This window comes from Mus musculus, chromosome 14 (assembly GCF_000001635.26).
Source record: "Mus musculus strain C57BL/6J chromosome 14, GRCm38.p6 C57BL/6J".
In the NCBI taxonomy this organism is placed as follows: Eukaryota; Metazoa; Chordata; class Mammalia; order Rodentia; family Muridae; genus Mus; species Mus musculus.
In genome coordinates this window covers 122,521,558-122,549,363 of record NC_000080.6, presented here as the reverse complement: position 1 = coordinate 122,549,363, position 27,806 = coordinate 122,521,558, and the positions used below count along the sequence as shown (strand labels likewise).

General features: G+C 41.5%; 1 protein-coding gene across 6 annotated transcripts in view; it reads right to left on the bottom strand.

The window, feature by feature from the left end:
- The window catches only part of Pcca (propionyl-Coenzyme A carboxylase, alpha polypeptide), a 405,580-nt gene that overhangs the window by 340,581 nt on the left and 37,193 nt on the right, over positions 1 to 27,806 (bottom strand). For 2 of the 6 annotated variants that reach the window (XR_383133.3, XM_030247609.1), the window contains exon 1: positions 14,905 to 23,051. The exons of 2 other annotated variants lie outside the window; for them this stretch is intronic. Coding sequence is in view for 3 of the 4 variants with exons in the window: in XM_030247609.1 (XP_030103469.1) it covers positions 14,905 to 14,997 (93 nt within the window). In the remaining variant the exon portion in view is untranslated. Of the gene's footprint in view, positions 1 to 14,904; positions 23,052 to 27,806 lie in introns of those variants that run through there. 2 more of the 6 variants (XM_006518430.4, NM_144844.2) reach the window with 2 other exon arrangements.

The following is a 27,806-nucleotide window of genomic DNA, read 5'->3' as shown; positions in this document are numbered from 1 at the left end:
GATACTGTGGCACTGGTTTGCCTTGCCTTCTTTTCTGATTATTGTTTATTGTGACTTTGTAGACAGAAACACAACAAAGAACTTCTGGTGGTATTCTGGTAGTTTCTTGCTGCTTTTGTGCAGGCTCAGGTCTATGAGCAAAGCCTTTCAGTTTCTTCTGGATTAAACTGCTGTTGCTGATTTGTGAATGGTGTTTGCAAGGGACTGAGCTATCACTGGTGATTCATGTGAACTGAACTGCTGATATACTGGCAATGAAGACTGGAATCGTCCCAAAGAACTACTTCTAAACAGATCCACTTCCTCTTTTGTCCTAGTAACCTTTCCTTTCTATTACCTCTGGTGGGTAGTGGACTAAAAAGGAGGTTAAAGCATTTAAGAACCCCTATTAAACTAGGTTTTGAAAAATCTAAGCCTATAGTGTGAGATTCCCTAAAATTAGAGTTACAAATAGTGGTAAGTCTCCATGTAGGTCCTGAGACCAAACCTAGTACTCTGCAAAATTAGTAAGCACTCTTAACCACTGAGCCATCTCTTCACCTCCAACTCTGCAGAAATTCCCCATCAATCCTGAAAGCTCCTGACTCTCAAGCCCCAGCCATGGTCACAGTCAGTTCCCTCACCTCAAGGGAGAGCCAGTTCAGTGACACAACCTGAGTTGCACTGTCTGATATGGCAGCCAGCCACTTGCGTATACTGAGCATGTGAAATGAGCCTGGTGGCTATTAGCCTGAATCCAAATTACACACTTGGTCTTGGAAACAGTTCCCTGATAAGAATCACAGGTAACCATTTTTTTGATTAAGCTTTGGCTCCAGGCCCAGATGACCAGGGCTAAAGCTAGAAGTTATACAGTGATGGCTCAAGGTAAACTGTTTTATCTTTCCAGAAATCAGGATGTGATAGGTATTCCATCACATTTCTGAAGGACAGTTCTACCTGCCATAATAATGAAGCTCGATGGGTTACACAAAAAGGGTAAGCCGGGGTTCTGTTCTGGCTCTGTTTGCCTGAGAACCAACTTTGAAAGGAGCAATTGTGTGCTCTCTTCAGCCCTTCTCAGTCCCTAGAGCCATGGTCCCCAACCTTCCTAACACTGCTACCATTTCATACAGCTCCTCATGTTGTGAGGATCCCCAACCATAACATTATTTTTGTTCTACTTCATAACTCCAATTTTGCTACTGTTCTGAATCAAAATATAAATATTTTTAGAGAAGGAAGTTTGCCAAAGGGGTCATGACCCACAGGTTGAGGATGACTGCTCTAAGACCAACCTCTTCCTCTCAACTGGTAGGAACACTGATTCTATCCTATACCTGACTCTACAACTGAAATTCAAGCCAAAAAAGATCATTGCATTGTTCTTTTAACCTTTTTTTTTTCTGACAGAGTCTAACTCTATAGCCCTGCCTAGCCTTAAGCTTGTGACGTTGACCTCAAACTCACAGAGGTCCATGTGCTTCTACTTTTATTTAATTATTTAATCTTTTTCCACTGATAATCTAAAAAGAAAAAAAAGACCCAAGTATTCAGTTTTTATTGATTTAAAGATAAAAATTTGTCTTTTTCTTTTGTATAAATGTATGCATAGTATATGGATGTGTACCTGTCTGTGCATATGCACATTTGCATTCAGGTACATGTACATGTGTGTACATGTGTGTGTGGAAGCCAAGGTCTTTCTTCCATACTTTTCCACCTTACCTTTGAAGTCAGGGTGTCAATGAATCCAGAGGTGACTGACTGGCTAGTCTGGCTTTGCTCCCCCAGCACTAGGGCTGCAGTCGGACACCACACCAGGATTTTTTACATGGGTTTCAGAGAGCCTAATTCAGTTTCTCATTCTTGGATGGCAGAAACATTACTGACTGAGCTATCTTCTCAGGTAAAATTGGTCCTTTAATGTTTAAAATACAAATGCTGGCAGTTTTTTAAATCCATTTGTAATCCTCTTTATATAGTATGACAACTTTCTAGCCTTGCTCTTGAGCAGTGGCTCTCAAACTACACAATGCATCAGAACTGCTGGGAAGACTATCTGAATAAAACAGACAGCTGGACTCACCCCAGATGCTCGACCTCTGCAGGTCTGGGAAACTGCAGCTACACAATGAACTACAAGCATTCCGGAGGTTAAAACTGATAGCAGTCTCCAGCCAGAGAGGGACGTTAATGAACATTTCCTCTGTTCTATCCTGCATTCTTCACTTCACACAAGTCCTACACAAGCTTGTACCCAAAGAACCTCAACAACCCACTTCTACAGAACTCATATAACCTGAGGTATCAAAAAGTGCCAAATTTATAGTAAACAGCTAGAGGTTCACATTTTTTTAGAAAAGAAGTAACAAGTTACTTCTTAAATTGCTAGTTGCCTTTATATCAGTCTTTTGGTTTTTCCCTCATTGACATGCTAAATACAATAGGAAAAATCCCAGTATCAAACCTGTATATTCACGTAGGTATTCTACCTGTGCAATGCTAAGATGATACTGAGACAGGCTCTTGCTATGGAACCCTTGATGCCTTAATACTACAATGTAGCTAAGGCAGACCTTGAACTCACAGCAATCCTCCTGTTTCAGCCTCCCTGGTGCTGACTTTACAGGCACTTGCCTGGTTTAGAGTAAGCACCGTTTATCCTGATAAAGTTTCCTTACTCACAGAGACAGCTATCTGGTCTATTACTTCCTTCACTTTCATTACTATTATAAAAATCAAAGTCATTTTTATACCTAAGAGGCATAGATGTTCTTTTTTCTTTTTATCACTAAGTTTATTAATATGGTATGATTAAAGCACTAAGACATACTTGACTGGCCAGCCAGTCAAGCTACCAGTGAGCTTCAAGCCAATGAAACCCTTTAATGACATACTAGGTTGTCCTCTTATCTCTATACTTCCAAATACACACACACGCACACGCACATGCACACAACTTTTCTCAAGTTTGAATGAGACACTCTACATATGCCTATGTAGATGCTCCAAGAAGCCATAGGCTATCAAATGCAAACCCAAGTGCCAGAGACAGGCTACCTGTCTACAAGTTATTCCTCAGGAAACATCCTGAGACCACCACCACCCCCAAATAATACAGATTATTGCCACTTCTGTTGACTTGCCTTCAGAACTAAACAGTAACATCCTGTTGATGATGACATCACAGGCTCTGGCTATAGGACACAAAGAAACCAAATTAGAACTGAGCTAGAAGCGTCCACCCTATTGGCTTGCCCTCATAGTTTAAAAAGGTACAAGGCAGACTGCTGGAGAAGAAAAGTCAAGACTTAATCAGCTATGGATATTGCACCGGATACCCAACAGACCGAAGAGGTAGGATGTGCCCCTGCTACAATAGTGGGAAGTCTATACAGGATAACCAATCACTTTCTGGTGGAGACTGAGGTTCACTCCACAGTAAAGACTTTATGTCTGGTACTGAAAACCTGGTCAAATGCCCAAAGCATAAAGAACATAGGCCCTAGTAGGGGAAGCTATGCTCTTGTTTTCTAAATGGATATGGTATCTTCAAATTACATTCAAGATAATTATATTTAGTTCCATAAACTAGTACTGCTCTCAGCTTTGTTCAGAGGAGTTCCTTTAAAAAAAAATAGTTTCCTTTCATGTGCAAGCATGTATGCATGTGTATGCATGTGCTGTGCATGTGAAGGTCAGAGCACAACTTACAGAAGTCAGTCTTCTCTGACCATATGGGTACCAGAAAGTAGAACTCAGGTCATCAGGTTTAGTAGCAGGTTTGGTACCTATATTGGCTGAGCTATCTCTCTTGCAGTAGGCAGCCTTAACTGTAAAGATTCAAAATTGGTCAAAGTGCTTATAAAGTGATTACTGGGTGTTCAGCTCTAAGTGAATATGTCCCTTCAATGTTCAGGTGAAATCATTAGAAGAAGAGATGGAAAGAATTGTCGAGCCAGAGGGTTATGAAGAACTGTGAAATGCCACTGTACTCAAGAATTCACAAAAGTTGCAATTGTCTGCAGAAGGTCTGCACAACATTGGACTATCTACATGCTATCATGAAAGTTTTCTCCCAGTAAAGTACTCTTCTCTTGGGGGGCACCTATTGAGATTCCATGAGCAAAACCATACAATATGATATGTACCTTTCTGTGTTTATGTCTAAAGAATCATTCTTGGTACCATCTTTACAGGTAATTCCTTCCCATCCTATGCCACAATCAAGTACTATTGGATTTAGCTCCAAAATATATTCCAAATCTGGATGGTCCTCACAAATTCTACCACTATAATCTAAACAAGTCACCATCTCCTCTGGTTGATCTTCAGTAGCCTCGTGATGGGTTTCCTTGTTTCCACTTTCCCTGTGGAACTCACACTCAAACACCTCCTTAGACATCAGTCACGCTCTTTTCAAAATGTGAATCTTATTGCTCAAAACATCTATTTAGACTCCAGTTTATGTGTCTGTGTGGTGTTGGTGACCAAGTCAGGAACCCCCTTGTGCTAGGCAAACACTCTACCACTGTACATTACAGTCCTCTCATTTTATTTCAAGAGTCTAACTAAGTTGCCCAGATTGAAATGTGATCCTCCTGCCTCAGTTTCCTGAGTAGTTGAGATTACAAGCCTGCCCTACCTAAAGGCCAGCTGGACTCTCATTTTTAAACGGTGAACGAGAGTTGAGATGACTGTGTCTTGTCTCACCTCATTTCTTAGCATCCCCCCTCATGCACTATATGACATGCACTTAACTCCACACCTTGATTATGACAAATGTGATCCCATCTTCCAGCTTTGCCATGGCATGCTCTCCATCCAAAATGCTGGTCACCTAGACCATAGCATGCAGGCTGGGTTACCTTCATGTTCAAAGCCATGTGAGCAAAGTGCCTTCCCTTTTTCCTACCCAGAACCAACATTATCACTACTTCCTACTCCCTGAAATTTTTTTCTAAGAAGCAAAAGGAGGTGATTTTGTTAAGTCACAAGCAAATAAGTAAGGGACTCCAAGCTATAAAAGAAGAATTCTCAGGTGAGACTACCTGAATTCAACTACTCATAAAAGGTTATCAGACCCACAGCCATACACAAAGGCTTTAATACAGTTACTACCATGTCTGGTCTTTGTACATATCAGCATTGCAGAGCTGTCCCCATGGACAGGAAGCAGAGTGGAGCAGTAATAGGAATGAGCTAGGGCAAGGTAAAAATCATGAGTGCTCATCTTTAGTGACCAACTTCTTCAGCTGGGCACCATCTTCCCTAGTTCCACTACCTTACAATAGTCTATTCAGAATTTAAACCTACCAACATGGCCGTTCATTAGGTCAGATCCTCCTGACCGACTGACTCTAAGGATTTGCCTCAACATCTAAAATAAGATGTAGACTTAATCAAATCAAATTAATCATCAAGATTCATTATAATAGGATAACAGTTGCCAACTTAAATAATAATTGGAGAGATTCTTCAGATAAGAACATGTATGCAAAAAGCAGATCATTGCAATAGACCTTTGCATGCCAAAGTAAACAATGTATGGAAGAGATTGATCAAGAGGGAAAATTCCAAAAGCTGAAACAAAGATTTTGTAAGATACTCTGAAACACCATTCCTTGGCTACAAGAATGAGCAACAAAAGTAATCTAAGGTTCAGCAAATGTTGTTGGGCAGATAGGCATCTTGTCTTAAATCAGGGCAGCTATGATCACTGCATCAGACCTATTAATATGTTTGTGGAGACAGAGGAGACCCTCATAAAACAGGAGGCATCTACTATCCTAGTATCCTCAAAGCAAAAGCAGTATTATTGCATATACCACTATATCATGCTGTTGAAGCATCTAAGCCTATGCCCACTGACAATATATTGACTCTGTTGAAGGAGACTTCCTTCTCACTCAAATCCAATGAACTTACAAAATTCTTTCACCAACCTTAATTTTTAATCCTTGATCTCTCTGTACCTATGTCAAACTATTTTACTGTCTCCTAGTCTTTGGACTTTTTGGGGGGTGTTAGTTTTTGGGTTTTGGTTTTGGGGGGCTTGGGAGGGGGAGACAGGGTTTCTTTGTATAGCTCTGGATCTTGATCTGAAGATCAGATTGGCCTCAAAGTCAGAGAGATCCACATCCTCTGTCTTCCAGAGTGCTAGGGTTAAAGGCATGTGTCACCACCACCCTGCAGTTGTATTTTTAAAGATTTGTTTTTATTTTCTGTGTAAGTGCACTACATACATGTAATGCCCATGGAAGCCAAAAGAAAGTTTCATATCCCTTCGAATTGGAGTTACAGAGTGTGGTGAAATGCCATACCGGTATCAAGAGTAGCAAGTGTTCTCAACTACTACAAACCTCCAGCCCGTTTCTCCCCAGTATTATCAGCATGTGTCACAATGACTGACACATAAAAGATGCTTCAAAAATACCTTTAAATATTCTTTAAGTGAAAAGACAGCTACAAGAACAAACAGACAGACATGGATGGATGGAAATTACTTCTTGAATGTTCTTCCCCTGTATTATGGATTGAGTCTAAAACATGCCCCTAACAAGTCAAGAATTAAAGACCTGGTACCCAAGACAGAAATATTCAAAGATGTGTCTTGAGAGTGGTTGGATCTTGGGAGCTCTGACTCTAATGGTGGCTTCATAATTTTATGGTACTTGTGGAAAAGCCATCATTAGTACCATCAGCGCTAATATCCAGAGATGGGGCCTGGATAAAGGAAGGTCATTAGGAGCAGGTTCTTGGGGACTTTATCTTGTCTGAGCCCCCTTCCTGATCTCTGCCTCTTGTACATCATGAGGTAGCTGCCCTGCCCCAATTTTCTCTACTATGATGTTCAGCCTCACCTTAGACCCATAGAAGTAGAACACGTGATCATTAAATAAGACCTCTGCAACAGGGAGTCAAAGTAACCAACTCTCCTTTTTATCTCTTGGGTACCCATTAGTAGTGAAGAGTTAACACACTGCACCTTGGTCAACCTATAACCACAGATACCTCTGTGAAACCCTGTATTTCTGTCTAAAATTTCCAATCACAGGTTGGAGAGATGACTCAGTGGTTAAGAGCACTGGCTGCTCTTCCAGAGGTCCAGAGTTCAATTCCCAGAACCACATGGTGGCTTACAATCATCTGTATAGGATCCAATGCCCTTTTCTGGTGTTTCTGAAGATAGCTACAGTGTACTAATATATATTAAATAAATAAATTTTTTTTTTAAATTCCATTCACATCCTTTGCCCCTGTTCACCTACTTACCAACATAGATAAATGGATGGGTGGATGGGTGGATGGGTGGATGGATGGAAAAGATGGTTCAGTGGCTAAAAGCACTGGTTGTTCTTCCATTAGAACCAGAGGCTCCATTCCCAGCACCCATATGACAGCTCACAACTGTCTTGAAGTCTAGCTCTATCTTAGTTAGGGTTTTATTGCTGTGACCAGACACCATGACCAAGACAACTCTTATAAGGACAACATTTAATTGGGGCTGGCTTAAAGGTTCAGAGGTTCAGTTCATAATCACCGAGGCAGGAAGCATGACAGAGTCTAGACAGGCATTATGCAGGCAGAGCTGAGAGTTCTGTATCTTCATCTGAAGGCTGCTAGTGGAAGACTGGCTTCCAGGCAGCTAGGATAAGGGTCTTAAGCCCACACCCACAGTGACACACCTACTCCAACAAGACCACACCTCCTAATAATGCCACTCTCTGGTCCAAGCATATACCAACCATCACAAGTTCCAAGGGATCTTCTGGCCTCCATAGGTAGTACATATATGTAGTACACAAGCATACATGTAGGCAAATCAACCATACACATAAAATTTTTAAATGAAAATAAATATATAGATGAACCACAGACCCATTTAAGCAATTGTCTTTTCCTTTCTCTTGATCAAAGATGTCACCAACGTCCCTTATAGTTAGAACAGAACTATTGCCATGTTTTTCCTCTGTTTTGAACTGAAGAAACAAATGATAGCCAAAATGTAGAAGTTTAAATATAGTATTGACCAGCCTAGTGGGCATGGTGGCCAAGGCCTTTAAACCCAGCACTTAAGAAGCAGAGGTATTCAAGGTCAGCCTGATCTACACAATAGTTCCAGGACAGCCTGAGTTATATGAAGAAACCCTGACTTAAATAAATAAACAAATAAACAAATGCCATCAAATTTTTTTGCCATGTTTTACTACAATAGAAATCAGTTTCTGAAATAAGCTTAGATTTTTTTTTCAAAGTAACTTTGGCCAATCCTAATACAATAGCTATGTTTAAACTTTTCAAAAGTACAGGTTAAGTTTTCAAACTGCGACAATGTCACACAATGAGATTATCATTCAGATGACAAACAGTATTGGAAAAGCAAGGCTTTGGACACATACAGTCCAGGGTTCAGACTTTACCCCAGTCAACTATATATCCTTAAATTACTTAACTGCTCAAAGCTTAGTTTCCTCTTGTGTAAAGCTGGGATTTCTGACCTAGCTACTACATGGATAAAATATGTGAAGGGCTGGGGATACAGCACAGTTGATGGAATGCTAGTTAGGCCAGCATGCACACACCACTGGGTTGGTTACCCAATACTGCATAAACAAGATGTGGTGGGACACACCAGTCTTTCCAGCACTCTAAAATGGAGGCAAAAGGATAAGAAGTTCAAGGGCAAACTCAACTACAGAGAGAGCTAGAGATCAGCTGAGCCTTCAAGAGACCAGTCTCAGAGCTGGGAGAGGGAGTGAAAACCATTTAAGGCATATAAAAGCTCAATAAACTGTTGCAATTACCATAAAACTAACACCTCTAGCCACTGAATGTAGCTAGAAAAAAAAAGTATTTAAACAGAACGTGTTTTAAAGGTTGTTTTACAAATAGAGTAAGTAAAGACTAAATGTGAACTCAATATGAGACAGAATCGAAATACAACACAAATTATGGGGACATGGAGGCATGGGGACAAGAAGGAACTCCCAAATCAGGAATCTGGTTGAAGCCTCTTGCCAGCTGAAAATCAATAATTCCAACACAATTAGCCACATTTTCTGTGAAGGTTGCTCACATATGTAATACTCTTTTATAGAGAGAATGCTAACAAAGTAGAGAAGGCTATAGGGGACCCATGATTGTTGTTTTCCTAAATGGACATCTTGTTGAACTGGAGAGCTCATAGACTAAGAGCACTGGATGCTCTTATGGGGAAACCAGGGCTCAATTCCCAGCACCCACATGGTAGCTCACAACCATCTGTAACTCTAGGTCCCATGGGTGCAATGCCTTCTTCTGACCTCCATAGCCACAAGGTGCATACACGGTAGGTACACAGAAATATATGCAGGCAAAATACAAACACATGTAAAGGAAAACAGTAATTTTTAATTAAAAATGGGCATTTTGTCAAACTACCTTCTAAATATCTATGTTTATATCCATAAACCAGTGTCCCTCGGCCTCAGAGAGGGTTCTGGTTTCAGTAGGTGGCAGCTAATAGCGAGGTTCATAAGTAGTCCAAGTGCTGAGAGCAAGTGACTGTCAAGTGCTCAGTCCTAAGTGGACATCTCTGTGACCCCTTCAAAGGCTCAGAGAGCATCAGAGCAGGAAAATGGACAACAGTACTGTGACACCCTGTCTTCCAAATACAGCACAGCCACTGCAATCATGAACTCAGAGCATCTATGGTTGGTTACCTTCACAAAATCCAGCTGTCATATCCCCCAAAGGACAAACGCTAAAGGCCTCACTCCCCTGTGAGGAGCTACTGGCAAGCCAAGGTTACTGGGTGTGGGGGTTGGTAGCTATTCCTTGTTGTAAACTTGACTACATCTGGAATTAACTAAAACCTAAGTAGATGGGTACCTTTAACCTGGACCATAGCTCCTGTTGGCAAAGGATATAGAAAAGGAATCTCTTCTCTTCTCTTCTCTCTCATTCCCTCTCTCTCTCTCTCTCTCTCTCTCTCTCTCTCTCTCTCTCTCTCTCTCTCTCTCCTTGCTCTCGCCATCTCTCTGGCAAGTCTATTCCTTCACTGACAATAGAGCCAGTGGGACTCCAGTATATACTGATGACCAGTTGAGACATACAGCCTCATGGATTGAACAGCTATTGGGTTCTTGGACAGTCATTGGACTAGCTAGACCACAGCCTGTAAGCCATTCTAATAAATCCTAGATACTTGGATGGATGCATGGATGGATAGAAAGGAAGAAAGGAAGAAAGGAAGAAGAAAGGAAGAAGAAAGGAAGAAAGGAAGAAAGGAAGAAAGGAAGAAAGGAAGAAAGGAAGAAAGGAAGAGATAGATAGATAGATAGATAGATAGATAGATAGATAGATAGATAGATAGATAGATAAGGCAGGCAGGCAGACAGGCAGCCAATAGATAGATTCTATCATTTCTGTTTCTCTACTGAACCCTGAATGATATAGGGAGGGAGGCTTTGGGGTTCTGTTTTTGTTTTTGTTTTCAGTGCTGTATCCACAAGTAAATTGTAGTAAAAATCTTAAATACCTGGCAACCCTTCTTATTTACAGTTTTACTTCATCAGCTGTAACACTATCCAGTAACAGGAGTCACTGCAAGATTCACTTGGGCTCCTTAGCAACTCTTGAAATATAACTTCAGAAACCGTGAAAGCAGAAGACAGGACTCCTGTAATGACACTTAATTGCACCTTTCCTTCCAAAAGCCCGTATGTGTTCTTGTGTAAGACTTGGGTATGTCTTACTTTCTCTTTCTCTTAACTACCACACTTAAATCTTAGAAATGTTAGAAATGTCTTTTAATAAACTCTAAGTCTGCTTCTGTCTGGTTCAGTTTAAAATTCTTTTCTGCAGCAAAATTGAGGCTCCAGCTTAACCTGAGTACAGGTCCCTAGAAGTCAAGGGAGCGCCTCTGTACAAGGAGGGTGGGACAGTCTCTGGCTGCCATTGATAATGCATCTATCCTAAATCTAAATACATCTGGAATTCCTAGGCTAGTCAAGAGTTAGCTATCTGCCTTTCATCCAGAAGATTTACAGAATTAGAAAGGGAGAGAGGAGGGGGTAAAATCTTGGAAAGGTTCCACTTCTAACAGAGTGGTGGAATGCAGTTCAAGTCCACATATAAGAAGCATGGTCAGGCCAGAAGCCGTTCCCCCATTATGGTGAAGGTCAGAGGAGGAATGCTCTGTGGCACAACTGTGACAGCACTCTGCCACCCCACATTCAGCACCAACTGTGACACTGTGCTAAGACAACAACATTGGCACGATGCAGTCTCTGCTGACACATTAAAGAAACATAACACGAGAGATCCCATGCATCCAAGATACAGCTCTGTTGGTTGAGTACATGCTAACAGGAGCCCAGCTCCATATAAACCTGCTGTAGTGGAACACTAATTCCAGCACACAGGAAGCAGATCAGAGGTTCAAGGTCAACCTCAGCTGCAGGGAGTTCAAGCCCAGCCTAGCCTGCATGAGATGTTTCCTCAAACCACAAAGGAGGGAGGTTAATGATGGCTTAGAGACCAAAAGTGCATACTGCTCTTTAAAGAATCCAGGTTCTGTCACCATCATCCACATGGTGACTTACAACTAACTCCAGTTTCCAGGGGTCCACTGTCCCCTCTGCTACTCCATTCACATGGTACAGATAAACTCATGAAAAAGTGCTCATATCTTTAAAAAAAAAAAGGGGGGGGGGGACAGGCAAGATGGCTGCCTCAGAGAACAAAAACACTTACTACATAGCCTGATGACATTGCAGAAGATGAAAACTAACTTCTGAATGTTGTCCACACTATGGTACCCACACCTACACTAAATAAATGTAATTTAATTTTTTTTTTAAATGCTAGAGGCAGATGGATTTCTGAGTTCGATGCCAGCCTGGTCTACAAAGTGAGTTCCAGGACAGCCAGGGCTATACAGAGAAACCCTGTCTTGAAAAACAAAACAAAACAGTGCTAGGGAGACAGCTCAGTCAGTAAAAACCCTTGCTATGCAAGTGTGAGGACCAGAGTTTGATCCCTGGAAAAGCCAGGTATAGCATATCCCTGGGGAAACAGACAGGAAGCCCAGGGTTTGTTGATTAGTCAATCTAACTGAATCAAAGAACTCCAGATTCAGTAAGACATCCTGTCCAAAAAAAACAGATCAGTGGGAAGTGACTGAGGGAGACAACCGACTCTGACCTCTAGTCTCTACATGCATGAACAAACATGTGCACGTTCACACACAAAGATAGCTTCTATGTTACACAGCTAGTATACAGCAGCAATGATCGAAACCTACTTCCTGTTAGCCTGAGTCTAAAATATCATGGTCCTTTGCTCTACCTTGCAACACCAAGTGATTAACACTACCCTAAGAAACGCAGCATGACGAGATCAAGCCGGCAACCGTCTGATTCCTCTCCAGCACCATCCAGGCCCTGCTCCAGAGCCTCCATGGACTTTTCTCACGTCCTCAGTGTTCCCAGTGGACATGGACCCAGGACACAGCCTGTTCTCTCACAACACTATTTTTTTTTCTTTTCTAGAAAAAAAAGTCACCTCATCCTTCATAAAGTATATTATTCTTAAATTTTTATTTTTTCAAACGTATGTGTATGTTTCCCCTGTGTGTATGTCTCTGCACCACATGTATATCTGATGTCATTCACTCCTAATGGTTGTAAGTAAATCAAACCCAGATCCTCTGTAAGTGCTTTTAAGGACTGAGCCGTATCTCTAGGTCCAGTTGTGTGAATTTTTTGCTATTTTATTATGGTTGTGTATATGGTAGAGGTCAGAGCACAACCTTGTGGAATCAATTCTTTCCTTCCACCTTTGTTTGGGTTCCAAGTGTGAACCCAAGTCACCAGGGTTTTGTAACAATGGCCCTTGCCCACTGAGCCATCTAACTGACCCTTGTTGAAACAATGTTTAACTTAAGTAGCATGATATAAATAAGAGTATTGACTGTTTCTAGGAAGCTGGCAGTGTAGCTCAGTGGTACAGCTCTGCCTCAATGTACCAGGCCTAGACTGACACTTACTAGTTCTATGGCTTTAAGCAAGTCATCTAACATTTCGGGACTTGAGTCCATCTTCTGTAAGTGGTGTTATGTGCTTAATATGAGGACTGAATGGCTTAATTTGCAATAGTTGCCTAGGGCATAAGGTCAAAATATGGACTTGGTCAACTCAGTCTATTTTATTTTATTTCACCACCAAAACTTCTCAACAGCCTTTTAAAGTTATTGCTTAACTACTAGATGAAATTTCATAAACACTTGAAACTGTACTCACCCCCTACACAGGAGGAATTCAGTCAAGATTTGTTTGTAAGAAACTATCTAAAAAAAGCACATATCCAATATATAATATCCAACCCTGGTGTGGTGGTGAATACCTATAATGCCAGCATTTGGAAAGTAGAGCAGGGGTTGAGGATTTAGCTCCAAGGCAGAGTACTTGTATAACAAGTACAAGGCCTCAGGCTCAGTCCTCAGCCCTGGGGTGGGGCCAGGAGACCAAAATCTTCCTCCAGTACACAGCAAATTTGAGACCAAGCTAGGCTAAGTGAGGTCCTGTCTCAAGAAAACAAACCCCACAGAAGAAGAAATATAGAAAATGTGACTCCAAAGACCTTACCTTCTCACTGCAGGTAATTTCATAAGAAAATGTGTAAAAGTCTTAGCAAGAGCAAATGAAGATTAAGTGATTACAGGATGATAAAAGTTAAGGAACAAAATCCGTGTGGCATTACAAAGAACAATGAGAGCCAACTTTTCAAGGCTGACACAAGGGAGAACCTTCCAGCTCACACTGCCTAAGTGGGCCTGTTTGCATTTCCTTAAAAAGAGTAAAAGGCTGAGCACAGCAGTACACTCTACACTCAGGAGTCAAGAGGCAGGGAGATCTCTGTGGCTTTGAGACCAGACTGCTCTACACAGAGTGTTCCAGAATAGCCAGGGCTACACAGAGAAACATGTTTCTCAAAAAAATAAATAAATAAAAAATAAAAAAAAATTTTTTAAAAGAGGCAGATCATATCAACTCAAATTTCAATGACCATAAACCAAACGCTGTAGAAAATAAATTTTTAACTTTTTCTACTGAGAGATAGGGAAGGATTTGAGCCTGGCCTTAAACTCACAATCCTCAGCCTTTCCAATGCTGTGATTACAGGTGCACACAGCACTACACATGATTGCACGGCAGGGAAGATTAGCAGGCACACTCAACCAGCTTTCAAGGGGTTTTCAGGGGTCATTCATTTTTAAGAAATCTGCTCAAGTGAATTAGTAAGTGTACTTTAAAAGTTGGGGAAGTCAATGCTGGCAAGGCATTCAATATATCCCATATGGAAGGAGAAAGGAGGTTAACACGAATTCCCAATCTGTGAGTCAAAATGTCACCATGACATCCAGGGTGAACCACAGTTTCTAATCAGGCTAAGCAGTTCTTAGGAAGAAAAATAAATTCAGACGGTGCATTTCTCACGCGTTACAATGGTGTCATACAGTTTAAGCAGGATTTCAAGTCACACGTGTGCTCTGTTAACAATCTTGACTTAGCACAGTATTTTCAAACTCACAGCCTTAACTATTCAAACAGCAATTCATGATGCCCCTTCAAAGTCGTTGCAAAGACAGCAAAAGAACATGTGGACTCTTAACAAGGGCTCTCTAGAAAGCTGCAGGAGAAACCAGCACCGCGAGACTCTGGGATGCAAGCCCGAAGGCCATCCCGAAGGAGTGCAGGTAAAGCTCGGACCACTTAAGCCTGTCCCTCGGATATGCGCGTTCAAGAGATGCCCAGTGGCAGGACAGAGTGTGAGTGCAGCCTGGTCAGGGCCCGGGCCTGGGGCAGCCGGGATGAACCGCGGGTGTCGCCTGGGAACCCGGAGCAAGCAGGCCCACGCGAGCCCGGTTCTGCTCACCTTCAGCGTCCCCAGCAATTGCTGCTGCGAGGACCGCCGCCAATGCCGCCTGGCCGCCAACAGCGCCACGGTCCTGACCCACTGCCCCGCCATCGTCCACCCCGCAGACTTGCCGGCTGCTGACCTCTCACCCTCGTCAAGGGGCGGGGAAGGGGAGTGCCCGCGGGACGGCCAATCAGGAGCCTTGAGCTCTAAGCTCCGCCCCCTGGCGAGTAGGCTTGGGAGGGAGCTGGTCCGACTGCGGCGCAGAGCCGGTCGCCTAGGGCTTACGCATATGGGATGAGAACCGCACTAGGACCCGGAGGGAGCCGACCAAGGCGCTCCAGCAGCCAGTCCAACTCCCCTACTGCTGAAAAAGCTGACTGGAGCCTGCTTTTGGCTTCCAAAGAACCAACGTTGGCCAATCGGGTGCATCCATGCTCCTTTTAATTTCTCGGTGGATATTTTAAAGTAGATCTCACCAATAACCATCTCTGTATCAGGACTGGTGCTCACTTACTTCGCCTGTCCTACAGAATTAACTTAAAACAGTCAGGAAGCCAGGCTGCAACATGTAGAGGTCTAGCCAAAAAGACAATTCGCAACATTTGCGATTGGCTGAGAAACTGAAAGTTCTTACCAAAGTAGGAACATAAGTAGCAAAAATTACCTGTTTCACCAGCGCCAGAGGCATTTTCCTAGTCAGGAAACCCAGTTTCCCTTCTCTTTCCCTCTTGCTACTTTCATCACCATCTTTGTATTTAGTTTGTAGTTTTAAAGTCCTGTTTTTACTGCAAAGATTCCTTCAGTGAAAGGGGCCTGTAATAGAAACTACTTGGCTCTATAAAGGGACTTAATCACGGAGCCTGAGGACCTAAGTCTGATTTCTAGGACCTAAATCAGAGGAAAGCACTAAGTTCCACAAGTTATTCTCTGACCTCCATATGCATGTCATGTACACACACATGTACACACATACATATACACACAAATAATTTTTCCATCTGAGAAGTACAAGTAAATACATTGAAGAAAAATTATAATATCCAATTGTAATTTTTATTTATGTATACTTTTGTGTATAAGTGCCTGCATGACTATATGTGTACCATATGTGTGCCTGGTGCCTGCAGAGGTCAAAGGGCATCAGATTCTTAGAACTGGAGTTACATCAGTTGTGAGCCACCACGTAGGTACTGGGAATCAGTGGTTTGGTTTTTTTTTTGTTTTGTTTTGTTTTGTTTTGTTTTTAAGATTTATTTATTTATTATATGTAAGTACACTGTAGCTGTCTTCAGACACACCAGAGGAGGGCGTCAGATCTTGTTACGGATGGTTGTGAGCCACCATGTGGTTGCTGGGACTTGAACACTGGACCTTTGGAAAAGCAGTCGGGTACTCTTACACACTGAGCCATCTCGCCAGCCCCGGAATCAGTGTTTTTAACTGTTGAGCCATTTCTCCAACACTGATAAGATCCCTGTAAGCAGCCCATGAAATGCCTGTCTTGCTCTCAACTTTGTCCCTGAAGAGCAACCATAGGAGATTCTTGGAGCTTTATGTCAAAGAGACTCTCTCATTCTGGTAATAACTTACTAGATAAGAATATTAATCCGATTATGGCAATTTTCAAAGTTCTCAGATATGGTTGAAAGCTCCAACCCCACCCTCACAATTCTGTCCACAATTATTTTCATGGAAGCAAAGGGGAAATTTTTAATTACCACTGTCCTTAAGACTGATATAACTAGCTAGTCCGTTTAATTATAATCTACGAGAACAAGCAACATTGTAACCACTATTGTTCGGAAAGCTACTTCTAAGGATAAACTTAACTCTTTGTGTCCCAAAAGACTAAACGGCTACAAAGTCTAATTTTTGCTTCAGATAATGGGAATAGATAAAATACTATGTAGCGAATACTCCAGAGGGAGCTCTGAATGGTTCAAACCTTAGACTCTGTAAGCTAACACTTGCCTTAGGCTCTACAGCAGATAAGATTGATTGATGAAAGTGAAGACCCAGCCAGCAGAACAGGGACAGATCTAAGCTGCTCGAGTCCACAGCTGTGTAACCCACTATGCTAAAGCCCTCTATATGCATGGCTTCAAATGTGGCTTTTACTTTTTTAAGAACTTACTTATTTTTATTTTAGGTATATGAATATTTTGCCTACATGTGTTATCTATGATGTGTATATAGAGGCCCATGGAGGCCAGAAGAGGGTGTCAGATCCTCTGGAACTGGGGTTACTGATAGTTGTTAGCATGTGGGTACTAGGAATTGAACCTGGGTTCTCTGGCAGAACAGCCAGTGCTTTTAACCACGGAACCACTATTCCAGCCCCAGTGTTGTCTCTTGAAGGCCTGCTCTTTTCTGAAGGGAAAAAAGAGAGGGAATGTATCTGGGGAAAAGGAGACGTCAACGGAGCTAGGAAGACTGGACAGAGGGGAAACTGTAATCAGAATGTCTTCTATGAGAGAAGAATCTATTTTCAATTTTAAAAAATTACCAATTTAGCTGGGCATGGTTGAGCACACATGTAATCCCAATTCTTTGGAGACAGGAATGGGAGAATCCTCACTTCCATGTAAGGATGATAAACTCAATAATAATAACTAATAATAGGAATTCATCTTAACACCGTTTCCATCCCCAGTTGATATATCTATAGTATAACTCTTGTACATACAGCCCAAGGAGCATCAAAAAAGAGGAGCCAGAAAGACACTAAAAGCAGGAGAGGACCAGAAAATTTTCTTTGAGATTGTATCTCCTAGAAATAACAGAAAGGCTTAGCTCATCATACCTCAACAATATGGCTGCCTAAAAAAAGACCTGAACAAGACGAATGCCAATAGACATGCTAACATAAAAAGACAAAGAATTATAGGAAATTAAGGAATGCTGGGAGTAGGAGAAACATTTTTCTCTAGAGATGAGCATCCTATTAAATTACACACTACCAACTGGACAGCCCTAAAACCATATACATACAAGTAATACTAAATGGACTGAGCAGATTGTATTTATATATTTATGTATGTGGACACACACATACACACATACAAATTAAAGAAAAAAACAAAGTTGAGATGGAGTGAGGGAAGGGGATATGGGAGGGATTAAAGGGAGAAAGAGAAGGGAAAATGATGCTATTATATTATATCATATACTATAATAATCTTATATTTTTATACATTTTAATGTTTTATGCTTATACATATTAAATAAATTATGGTGTATTTTCTAACATTTAATAAAAATAATTTGTATAATATATTATGTATAACTTATATTTATATTACATGTATAATACATGGACATATAAACTATATTATATTAACATAAAATAATGTAAATGTTTAATAAATCATAATAAATATATATAAAATATGCCGGGCGTGGTGGCGCACGCCTTTAATCCCAGCACTCAGGAGGCAGAGGCAGGCAGATTTGTGAGTTCGAGGCCAGCCTGATCTACAAAGTGAGTTCCAGGACAGCCAGGGCTATACAGAGAAACCCTATCTCGAAAAACAAACAAACAAACAAACAAAAACATAAAAGATATAATACAATAAAAGCTACACCATATTTATTTAAAAATTTTAAGATTTATATATTACATAGAATAAATTTAAATTTAATAATAATTTATCACCTAAAAGGTTAAAAAAAATGCAGGTTTGTGTGGAGAAGTGTCCCATATTAATGTAGATTATTAACAGATGCATATAATATCATTCTATTTTTCTCTCTTTGCATTTTTAAAATATTAGTACAGTTTAGCTGAGAACTCACAGCAGTTGTCTTGCCTTGGACTTCCAAGTGTTCAAATTTTAGGCATCTGCACCATGACTCTGTTTCTGCCATCTTTTCTCACATGGATATTAGTACCATCTGATCAGGGTACTAACCAGATTTTATGATTTCTTTTGACCTGAATTTCTTTTTTATTTTGGCTTTTTTTTTTTTTTTTTTTTTTTTTTTTTGGTTTTTCAAGAAAGAATCTGTCTGTGTACCCCTGGCTGTCCTAGAACTCTCTATGTAGACCAGGATGTCATAAAACTCACAAAAACCTGTTTCATCTACCTCTTTTGTGCTGAGATTAAAGGTACCCAATCCACAGAGCCATAACAGGCTCTGGATTGCTTTTCAAAAGTCACTGGTCTTAGTTGGGTTTCTATTGTCATGAGCAAACATTATGAGAGGAAAAAAAAAGCAAATTCGGAAGGAAAGGGTGTATTTGGCTTACATTTTGCATCACTGTTCATCATCAAAGGAAGTCAGGATGAGAACTCAAACAGGGCAGGAACCTGGAGGCAGGAGCTGGTGCAAAGGCTATGGAGGGGTGCTGCTTAGCAGCAGTAGGATGTGAAAGTTACAATTTCATAGATAGATAGATAGATAGATAGATAGATAGATAGATAGATAGATAGATAGACAGACAGGCAGATATGCATAATATATAATAGTACTTACAGGTCTGCTATTGGGATGCAGCTTTCTGAGAAGCTATAACTCTTTAATAACAGCTCCAGTTTCCTTCCCATGGAACCCTGCTTTCTTCCTAGAAACACATAGACTCCTTTGGATTTTTTTTTATTAAGGCCCCTTAATGAGAATCAGTAAGTACTGATCCAATCAAACTATGGCTCAATTCTCAAGTAATATAAAAAGGTGTAAGCCCCAGCACTGCAGAGGCTGAGGCAGGAGAATCACCTGAACATGAGAGCTTGAGACCAGACATCATAGCAAGAAGAAAAAAAAAGGAAAGGAAGAAAGGGGGGAATGGATGGAATTCTTTCAGAATCCTGTAATTTCCTTGGTCTTAACTGCAGTCTTTAATGACAAAAATCGTAAACTCCGAAGCTAGCACATTGGCTCTCAATCTGCATACATCATTAGTTAAGCATCTTACCTGCATGGAAATGTCGGCCCCAGTTTCAGATTTATAGGTTAGTAGAAACTGATCAAGTCAAAATGACTTGTGAGATACTTGGGTGTCAGAACACAGTCCAAGAATGAAGCTGTGTGAGGAGAATTCTGAGTGCTCACAAGAAAACAAGTCCAGAGTCTTGAGACCTCAGTTTCTTCAAAAACGTGAATTGTGTTTGGGCTGTTTTCATGCTCCTCCCAGGTGTAATGGATAGGAGTGAGCTCATTTCATTACAGCTAGTTACTGTTATTTGTTTATATGCCATGTGCAGCATGTCCTGGTGATTGCACACTTTACTCAGGTGAGTCTTCCTTATTTCTTCTCTTTCCTTCTTTCTTTATTTTATTTGTTTATTTGTTTGTTTGAGACAGGATTTCTCTGTGTGTCCCTAGCTGTCCTGGAACTCATCTGAAGATCAGGCTGGCCTTGAACTCAGAGATCTACCTGCCTCTGCCTCCCAAGTGCTAGGATTAAAGCCATAGCACATGCCTGGCTTCAGGTGACTCTTCTTAACCCTCAGAGTATAAACTGTCGAATGCTCTGAATAAAGTTTGCCTGCTCCTCCCTGGCAGGTACAGGCAAGAGGAGAGAGGTTCCGGTCTCACAAGGAGCCCCCACCGGCGTCTCTCCCAGGCTGAGCGGAATGGCAAATGTCAAAAGAAACACACCAAGCCAGGAGTCTTGTTGAAGCAGAAACTCAACTTTATAGCATCAGCCTCTCTCTTATATAAGTTTGGACCATAAGGAGGGGGATTTTTGGTTGGGTAAGATGATGTAGGAGGTGGGGAAGTGTGATGGAGGGTATGGAGTGACTGACAGGGCCAATGGCAAAGCTCGACATCAGCAACAGCTCAGCAACAGCGGGGCAGAGGCAGAGCCAAACAGGTCTTGCTGAGTCACCCCGATACAGAAGTGACTGAGACAGGTCTCAGAACTCGAGCCAGGCTTAGACTCTCCCACAAGGCCCAAACCAGGGCCAAAATGGGGCACAACAAAGTTGGCTATAGCTTGAGATTTTAATCTACTTCATTTTTAAGCCCTGCTCCCCCAAATTCACACCACCACTTGTAACTGTGTAGGTCATTAACATTGCTCTACTGTGCTGCCATTACCATCTGTCCACAGCAGGTTTTCAACTAGCAAAAGGAAAATTATATCATAAATACTAACTCTCCACTTTGCCCTGCTCCCAGAATCTGACAAGTATTACTTTCTATCCCTCTAATTGTGACTATCCTAGGTACCCAGTATGACTGGGATACTCACTCAGTTTTACCCACAGATGTTTAGGTTTTTTGGTTCTTCGTTTATTCTGTATATTTGTTTTCAAGACGCTCTTCTTGCAAATAATTTCACAACACAGGGCACTGTGTGTACCATATTTTACACTTATGAGTGGTATCTTTAGCCGGGTGTCTCAGAAATTGCTGAGTTGAAACGCATTTGCACATACAAAGTTTACCAGCTCTCATTTAGGGAGCATTTTGTCACCTCATAGTCCCACCAGCTTTGCAGGAATGCCTTCTTCCCAAGATTGGCCAAAAGAGGATGTGGACTTCTCCGTGTTGAGAACTGTGAAGAGACTAGCCTGTTTTAGAGCTAACAAGTTAATCTGTACATTTTTATGAGCACTGCAGAAGACACTAGGTTCAGAAGGTTCTATCATTTAGAGCCTCAGGAAGCCTGAGCTGTATGTTGGCCCTTTCCCAGTTCTCTGGAGTCAAGAAAGAAGAAGAAACAGCTTCCATGGATGCTATGTCCTGGTGGGCTATGTCATGGCCATGTCTTGGAAAACCAAGACTAAGAAACCTCCAGTTTTAAGAGGCTGGTGACAGAGACATCCAAACTATCCCGGAAGAAAATGTTTTCTAATTCTTGATCAGAGAACACTTTCAATGCTGTCATTCTGACAGGTCAAGAAGAGAATTTCCAACCATTCAATCTTATTTTATCTCACGTTTCTTCTATAAGGGTGAGTACTGAATATTTCTCTGGGCCTTTGTTTGCTTTGTTTGCTTCTCATTTTCTATGAACTATCTTTTAAAACTCTAGGCAATATCCACACCTCTCTCTCTCTCTCTCTCTCTCTCTCTCTCTCTCTCTCTCTCTCTCTCTCTGAGATGAGTTTCATGAGCTCAGGCTAGCCTCAAACTCTCCATGTAGATACAGCTGAAGATGGATTTCAACTTGTGACTCTCCTGCCTCATCTCCCCAGTGTAAAACCACATTCAGTTTAGAGATATTAAACTCAGTTATATGCATGCTAGCAAGCATTCTACCAACTGAGCTACATCCCCAGCTCCAGTCTTCCTCCTTTTCATTTAATCAGCTTTATTGAGATATCATCCACAGACAATAAAGTTTACTGTTTTCAATGATATAGTCCGGTAGTTGTTAAAGATTGTTTATCTACATATTTACATTACAAACATACATATATACTTATAGATTTACAGGTAAGTTTGAATTATCAATCTTTCCATATGGATTTCAGGATTTGAATTATAATTAGTAAGGCTTTCCTTACATTCAGATTATAAAGAAACTTATTTACTTCTCTGTAAATCTAACTCTTATTCACCAAATATAATTGTTGTCTTGGAGGCTTTCTGCTGAATAAGTTCATCTTTTCTAATTCTTTCTGAACTCTGACTGGCTGGTTCAACTCAGTTGTCCTGGCTCAATCCTTTCCAAACTGACTGTCTCTGTCTGACTTGTCTCAGCTCCTCACTGAAATGCTCTGCTTGGAAAACTCTGCCTTTCAACTCCACTAACTGAACTGTTCAAACTGATTCAACTGAACTCCACTGTATTGCCCGAACTCAACTGAACTGCATTCGCCGAACCTGACTCAGCCTGTTCTTAAGCAGCATCTCTCTCCAGTCTGTTCCCATGAGAATCGGGTGTATCCAGTCTCTGACTCATTCTGTGAAATCTTTCTCTGATTTGTCACTTGGTCTGCCCATCCATTAGACATCAGTTTCAAACATGGCTGCTTCTTTCTACAAGCATTTTCTACATTATTCGGGATAAAAGGTATGTTATTCCAGTAGGATCACACAGACATAGAAGGTCTTTAGGTGTGATTCCCTTGCCAGAGCAGCCATGTTGCTGGATTAAAATTCTTCTACACTCCTCTTTGCTAAATTTAAATCTTTCTTGTTATCCTCTAGTCACCAGGCTTGTACAATGGACACTTTTACCACATGCCTAGCAAGACTTCCTGCCAGCCCCCATTTTATTCTCAAACTTCTTTTTTTTTTTTTTTTTTTTTTGGTTTTTCAAGACAGGGTTTCTCTGTGTAGCCTTGGCTGTTCTGGAACTCACTTTGTAGACCAGGCTGGCTCAAACTTCTTTTTAACATTGCAATATCCCCCTACTTAGGGTATAGTTATATTTTTTAATAAATCTATTTTTTGCATTTATTCATTTATTGTATGTACATGTTTGTTACTGTGTGTGTATGTGTGTGTGTGTCCACATGTGTCATGGCACACTGTGTGTGGTGATCAGAGGACAACTCACAGAAATCTATTCTCAGAGGTTTGTGGCACAGGCGCCGGCGGGAGCCTTCTTGGCTCCGGGACTCCGCGGAGGGCAGGCTGCACGGGTGACCGTGTGGAATACAGAGTGCCAGCCGTTTCTGGGACGGGCGAGAGTCGCAGAGCTTCTGGGCGGCGCCATCTTCAGCTCCAGACAGCCGGCCACCTTCCTGGTGAGAGCACGGGGGTCTGCCCGGCCTGAGAGGTTTGTGGCACAGGCGCCGGCGGGAGCCTTCTTGCTCCGGGACTCCGCGGAGGGCAGGCTGCACGGGTGACCGTGTGGAATACAGAGTGCCAGCCGTTTCTGGGACGGGCGAGAGTCGCAGAGCTTCTGGGCGGCGCCATCTTCAGCTCCAGACAGCCGGCCACCTTCCTGGTGAGAGCACAGGGGTCTGCCCGGCCTGAGAGGTTTGTGGCACAGGCGCCGGCGGGAGCCTTCTTGGCTCCGGTACTCCGCGGAGGGCAGGCTGCACGGGTGACCGTGTGGAATACAGAGTGCCAGCCGTTTCTGGGACGGGCGAGAGTCGCAGAGCTTCTGGGCGGCGCCATCTACAGCTCCAGACAACCAGCCACCTTCCCGGCAAGAGCCACAGAGCTTCTGAGGCAGCGCCATCCTCAGCTCCAGACAGCCGGCCTCCTTCCGGACAAGAGCCACAGAGCTTCTCAGGCGGCGACATCTTCGACTCCAGACAACTGGCCACCTTCCTGGCCAAAGCAACACAGCTTCTAGGAAAGATCCTGTTTTGGGCCTTCACCTTCAGCCAGGAGGAGGTCCAAACACCAGATAACTGTACACCTTCCCTGAAAGAGGAGAGCTTGCCTACAGAGACTGCTCTGACCACTGAAACTCAGAGAAGAGAGTTTGTCTCCCATGCCTGCTGATAGAGGGTAACAAAATCAACAGAGGAACAATCTCTTAACAAAGACAACTATAACAACTAACTCCAGAGATTGCCAGATGGCGAAAGGTAAACGTAAGAATCCTACTAACAGAAGCCAGGACCACTCACCATCATCAGAACCCAGAACGCCCACTTCGCCCAATCCAGGACACCCTAACACACCTGAAAAGGTAGACCTGGATTTAAAAGCATATCTCATGATGATGGTAGAGGACATAAAGAAGGAATTCAATAACTCACTTAAAGAAATACAGGAGAACACTGCTAAAGAGTTACAAGTCCTTAAAGAAAAACAGGAAAACACTGCTAAAGAGTTACAAGTCCTTAAAGAAAAACAGGAAAACACAACCAAACAGGTAGAAGTCCTTATAGAAAAACAGGAAAACACATCCAAACAGGTGATGGAAATGAACAAAACCATACTAGACCTAAAAAGGGAAGTAGACACAATAAAGAAAACCCAAAGTGAGGCGACGCTGGAGATAGAAACCCTAGGAAAGAAATCTGGAACCATAGATGCCAGCATCAGCAACAGAATACAAGAGATGGAAGAGAGAATCTCAGGTGCAGAAGATTCCATAGAGAACATCGGCACAACAATCAAAGAAAATGGAAAATGCAAAAAGATCCTAACTCAAAACATCCAGGAAATCCAGGACACAATGAGAAGACCAAACCTACGGATAATAGGAGTGGATGAGAATGAAGATTTTCAACTCAATGGACCAGCAAACATCTTCAACAAAATTATTGAAGAAAACTTCCCAAATCTAAAGAAAGAGATGCCCATGAACATACAAGAAGCCTACAGAACTCCAAATAGACTGGACCAGAAAAGAAATTCCTCCCGACACATAATAATCAGAACACCAAATGCACTAAATAAAGATAGAATACTAAAAGCAGTAAGGGAAAAAGGTCAAGTAACATATAAAGGCAAGCCTATCAGAATTACACCAGATTTTTCACCAGAGACTATGAAAGCCAGAAGAGCCTGGACAGATGTTATACAGACACTAAGAGAACACAAATGCCAGCCCAGGCTACTATACCCAGCCAAACTCTCAATTACCATAGATGGAGAAACCAAAGTATTCCACGACAAAACTAAATTCACCCATTATCTCTCCACGAATCCAGCCCTTCAAAGGATAATAACAGAAAAAAACCAATACAAGGACGGGAACCACGCCCTAGAAAAAACAAGAAGATAATCCCTCAACAAACCTAAAAGAAGACAGCCACAAGAACAGAATGCCAACTTTAACAACAAAAATAACAGGAAGCAACAATTACCTTTCCTTAATATCTCTTAATATCAATGGACTCAATTCCCCAATAAAAAGACATAGACTAACAGACTGGCTACACAAACAGGACCCAACATTCTGCTGCTTACAGGAAACCCATCTCAGGGAAAAAGACAGACACTACCTCAGAGTGAAAGGCTGGAAAACAATTTTCCAAGCAAATGGTCTGAAGAAACAGGCTGGAGTAGCCATTCTAATATCGGATAAAATCGACTTCCAACCCAAAGTTATCAAAAAAGACAAGGAGGGACACTTCATACTCATCAAAGGTAAAATCCTCCAAGAGGAACTCTCAATTCTGAATATATACGCTCCAAATGCAAGGGCAGCCACATTCATTAAAGACACTTTAGTAAAGCTCAAAGCACACATTGCACCTCACACAATAATAGTGGGAGACCTCAACACACCACTTTCATCAATGGACAGATCGTGGAAACAGAAACTAAACAGGGACACAGTGAAACTAACAGAAGTTATGAAACAAATGGACCTGACAGATATCTACAGAATATTTAATCCTAAAACAAAAGGATATACCTTCTTCTCAGCACCTCACGGGACCTTCTCCAAAATTGACCATATAATTGGTCACAAAATAGGCCTCAACAGATACAAAAATATTGAAATTGTCCCATGTATCCTATCAGACCACCATGGCCTAAGACTGATCTTCAATAACAACATTAAGAATGGAAAGCCAACATTCACGTGGAAACTGAACAACACTCTTCTCAATGATACCTTGGTCAAGGAAGGAATAAAGAGAGAAATTAAAGACTTTTTAGAGTTTAATGAAAATGAAGCCACAACGTACCCAAACCTTTGGGACACAATGAAAGCATTTCTAAGAGGGAAACTCATAGCTCTGAGTACCTCCAAGAAGAAACGGGAGAGAGCACATACTAGCAGCTTGACAACACATCTAAAAGCTCTAGAAAAAAAGGAAGCAAATTCACCCAAGAGAAGTAGACGGCAGGAAATAATCAAACTCAGGGGTGAAATTAACCAAGTGGAAACAAGAAGAACTATTCAAAGAATTAACCAAACGAGGAGTTGGTTCTTTGAGAAAATCAACAAGATAGATAAGCCCTTAGCTAGACTCACTAGAGGGCAAAGGGACAAAATCCTAATCAACAAAATCAGAAATGAAAAGGGAGACATAACAACAGATCCTGAAGAAATCCAAAACACCATCAGATCCTTCTACAAAGGCTTATACTCAACAAAACTGGAAAACCTGGACGAAATGGACAAATTTCTGGACAGATACCAGGTACCAAAGTTGAATCAGGATCAAGTTGACCTTCTAAACAGTCCCATATCCCCTAAAGAAATAGAAGCAGTTATTAATAGTCTCCCAGCCAAAAAAAGCCCAGGACCAGATGGGTTTAGTGCAGAGTTCTATCAGACCTTCAAAGAAGATCTAATTCCAGTTCTGCACAAACTATTTCACAAGATAGAAGTAGAAGGTACTCTACCCAACTCATTTTATGAAGCCACTATTACTCTGATACCTAAACCACAGAAAGATCCAACAAAGATAGAGAACTTCAGACCAATTTCTCTTATGAATATCGATGCAAAAATCCTCAATAAAATTCTCGCTAACCGAATCCAAGAACACATTAAAGAAATCATCCATCCTGACCAAGTAGGTTTTATTCCAGGGATGCAGGGATGGTTTAATATACGAAAATCCATCAATGTAATCCATTATATAAACAAACTCAAAGACAAAAACCACATGATCATCTCGTTAGATGCAGAAAAAGCATTTGACAAGATCCAACACCCATTCATGATAAAAGTTTTGGAAAGATCAGGAATTCAAGGCCCATACCTAAACATAATAAAAGCAATCTACAGCAAACCAGTAGCCAACATCAAAGTAAATGGAGAGAAGCTGGAAGCAATCCCACTAAAATCAGGGACTAGACAAGGTTGCCCACTTTCTCCCTACCTTTTCAACATAGTACTTGAAGTATTAGCCAGAGCAATTCGACAACAAAAGGAGATCAAGGGGATACAAATTGGAAAAGAGGAAGTCAAAATATCACTTTTTGCAGATGATATGATAGTATATATAAGTGACCCTAAAAATTCCACCAGAGAACTCCTAAACCTCATAAACAGCTTTGGTGAAGTAGCTGGATATAAAATTAACTCAAACAAGTCAATGGCCTTTCTCTACACAAAGAATAAACAGGCTGAGAAAGAAATTAGGGAA